Source organism: Microtus ochrogaster, chromosome 6 (genome assembly GCF_000317375.1).
Source record: "Microtus ochrogaster isolate Prairie Vole_2 chromosome 6, MicOch1.0, whole genome shotgun sequence".
Classification (NCBI taxonomy): domain Eukaryota; kingdom Metazoa; phylum Chordata; class Mammalia; order Rodentia; family Cricetidae; genus Microtus; species Microtus ochrogaster.
In genome coordinates this window covers 33720058-33723459 of record NC_022013.1, presented here as the reverse complement: position 1 = coordinate 33723459, position 3402 = coordinate 33720058, and the positions used below count along the sequence as shown (strand labels likewise).

General features: G+C 42.2%; 1 protein-coding gene across 1 annotated transcript; it reads right to left on the bottom strand.

Annotated features, from left to right (window-relative positions):
• Window positions 1-2264: 2264 nt before the first annotated feature.
• LOC102000973 (peroxiredoxin-1) lies at window positions 2265-3196 on the bottom strand. Its single transcript, XM_005348459.3, has one exon. The coding sequence runs from the start codon at window positions 3120-3122 to the stop codon at window positions 2523-2525; it is 600 nt and encodes a 199-aa protein (XP_005348516.1). The 5' UTR covers window positions 3123-3196; the 3' UTR covers window positions 2265-2522.
• Window positions 3197-3402: the final 206 nt, after the last annotated feature.

Here is a 3402-nt window from a genome sequence, read left to right as displayed (position 1 = left end):
CTATTTTCATTATGCATAGGTAATATGTGGCCAAATCTCTAACTTGGTTAAAGGGTGCTTGTGTAAAAGAGTGCACACAGTGTCCAAATGATGCAGTATCTCCTACCAGGGATGTTGTAGAAGGTTTATGTGTCCTGCCTTTTTCAAAGAAGCACTTGAACTTGATCACCTTGCTAGGTTAAAACAAAGAATTTTATATGGAGACATACAGGGTGGAGATTTCCCTTATATACATAAATTCAATGTATAGTTTTTGTTAGTAGCATGAATAGTTTTTGTTAATAGCATTCATAAAACAATTGTGATTGGGATTGTTGTGTAGCACACAAATCCCAAGAATTGGGTAAGCAAAGAAGTTTGCTGCCATTTAGAATGTCAGTTATGTACTAAGCACCAAGTTAGACATTTTCATATTTAGTTTTATTCCATTCTTGAAACACCCATTTGCTATAATTTATGTTTCAGTGGTGTCAAAGACTGACCAGGGGAAGTTTTGTTGCCAAAGGTCATTTAGATTTCACGTCACATAATTGGAGTTAGCTGGCAGGTGCAGCTACAAGGATACCTCACAAATACCATTTCCACTGTCCCACCTTTCTGCTTCCTTGCAAGGCCATCTTACACAAAGATGAAAAGGTGTCAAGATGTATCTAATTATTTGCAATGGTCCGAATATTGGTTGTTTCTGTTTATTCCTTTGAAAAGACTCATATTGTGTGTAATCAGTACACGGGCACTTGAGACAATGAAGTGTGTCAGGAATTCTCATGCTGGTAGTGGAAACGTGGAAGCACTCTGGTCGGTCTTTGTTTTCAGAAAGACCTTTGGGGGAACTGTGCCCTAGAGCAAATTCTTCTCTGAATCAGTTTTCACTGCCGTGGAGTGACTGTGACATATTATCTTTGGAAAATGGCAGAGTGAGTTAGAAATAACACATGGAATAAACCAAGAACAGCACTGGGCTTAGAGCAGTGTGGATGTTGAAATCTGCTGGGAACCAATTGATACTTTCAGGTTCTCGTGTCCTAGAACAAAGATATTGAGCATAAACAGGAACAGTAGCAGAATCAGGAGGCAGCTCAAGGAAGAAAGCACATCCAAAGGAGGACGTGGGTCAGAACTGGAGGAAAGCTGGAAAGACTGATATCAAATGCTACTTTCCAATGGCTGAGTGCTATGGGTTTTTCTATGCATGCCTCATTTTTCTCAGCCTTCCAGTTTTCTTTTTCCAGTTGTTTTTATTAATAGACAGATTTTTGTGTGTGTTTGTGTGTGTGTGCGTGTCTGTATTGCTTTGAAAGATATTGTCTCCCATAGGGACTAACTATATTAGGAAGTGTGGATTTGATATAGTAGGCATGGTCTTGTTGGAGGAAGTTTGTCACTATGGGGCAGGCTTCGAGGTATCCTAGGCTCAAGCTATGCCTAGTGTCACAGTTCTCTTCATGTTGCCTGTGGACAAAGATGTGGAACTTTAAGTTCCTTCTCCAGCACTGTGCCTGCTTGCATGTTACCATGTTTCCTGCCGTGATGGTAATATATACACCTCTGAAACTGTAGGCCATCCCCAATTAAATGTTTTCCTCTATAAATGATGCTGTGGTTATGATGTCTCCTCACAGCAACTGAAACCCTAACTAAGAAAGTGCATGTGTGTTTGGAGGCCAGGGGACAGCCTTGGGTGTTGGTTCCTCAGCACTCTTCAGTGCTTATTTTCTTTAGGTAGTCTCTCATTAGCCTGAAACCTGCAGAGAAGGCTAAGTAGGCTGGCTGGGCAGTGAGCCACAAGTTATCTATATGTCCCCACGCTCCCAGTGATGTGATTGCAAGTCTTTGCTACCACAGCTGGTTTCTTCTTTTTTTTTTTTTTACAGGTGTCTTTGGTATGGGAGGTCCTTCTGTCTATGTGTTGCTTTTATTGGTTAATGAATAAAGAACAGGCTTGGTCTATAGCATGGGAGGAGGAAGGTGGAGTTAGGGAGATACCATGAAGCTGCCACCAGAGATAAACGTGCTGAAACTTTGCTGGTAGGCCATGACCTCGTGGTGAAATAAGGGTTAATAGAAATGGGTTAAATTAATATGTAAGAGTTAGCCAATAAAAAGCTAGAGCTAGTGGGCCAAGGAGTAATTTAATTAATACAGTTTCGTGTGATTATTTGGGTTCTGGGCAGCTGGGACAAAAAAGTGGCCTCTCTCCCTCCAACATGTCTTAGTTAGGGTTTATATTGCTGTGAAGAGACACCATGACCACAGCAACTCTTTTTTTTTTTTTTCACATTTTCAAGTTTAATAGATACTACAAAAAGAACAGGCTGATTTCTGCAACAGGTGTATCATATAGTCTACCCACAACACAGCTCAGGCCATTCCCCACAGTGGAAGAAAGGCCAACTCCCAACCCCCAGCTCTGTAGGAAAGGCATGTCTGATGACACCAAGTTTTGTTTTTAAGCATGAATAGAGTACAAGAGATTTTCTTCTGGCTGCCCAATGGAGCCTGGCAGAAAAATGGTCCAGTGCTCACTTCTGCTTAGAGAAATATTCTTTGCTCTTTTGGACATCAGGCTTGATGGTATCGCTGCCAGGTTTCCAGCCGGCTGGGCACACTTCACCATGTTTGTCAGTGAACTGGAAGGCCTGAACTAGTCTCAGAGTCTCGTCCACAGAGCGGCCGACAGGAAGATCATTTACAGTGATCTGTCGAAGGATACCTTTATCATCAATAATAAAGAGGCCCCTGAAAGAGATACCTTCATCAGCCTTTAAGACTCCATAATCCTGAGCAATACTGTGCTTGGGATCTGATACCAAAGGCATGTTCATAGGTCCCAATCCTCCTTGTTTCTTGGGTGTATTAACCCATGCCAGATGACAGAAGTGAGAATCCACAGAAGCTCCAATCACTTGGCAGTTCAGTTTCTTAAATTCTTCTGCCCTATCACTGAAAGCAATGATCTCAGTGGGGCACACAAAAGTAAAATCCAGAGGGTAAAAGAAGAATACGACATATTTTCCTTTGTAATCACTTAGGCTGATATCTTTGAATTGGCCATCTGGCATAACAGCTGTGGCTTTGAAGTTGGGGGCAGGGTGCCCAATTTTTGCATTTCCTGAAGACATCTTGCTATCAGCAGGGCCGAGTCACGGGTCTCAGAGAAAGAAACAGCTACGCAAAGGAAGGAAGACGACGCCCCCACAGCAACTCTTATAAAGTAAAGCACTTAATTGTGGTGGTTCACAGTTTCAAAGGTTGAGTCCACTATCATGACAGGGAGCATGACAGTGTGCAGGTAGATGTCGTACTTACTGTCTGTAATAGGAGCTGAGAGTCCTGTATCTTGAAGGGAACAGGGAGTTAACTGAGATACTGGACAGTATCCTGAGTGTAGAAAACCTCAAA

What these genes read in the sequence shown, in the direction of transcription:
- LOC102000973 (XM_005348459.3), bottom strand. Translation starts at nt 3,122, where the DNA reads ATGTCTTCAGGAAATGCAAAAATTGGGCACCCTGCCCCCAACTTCAAA.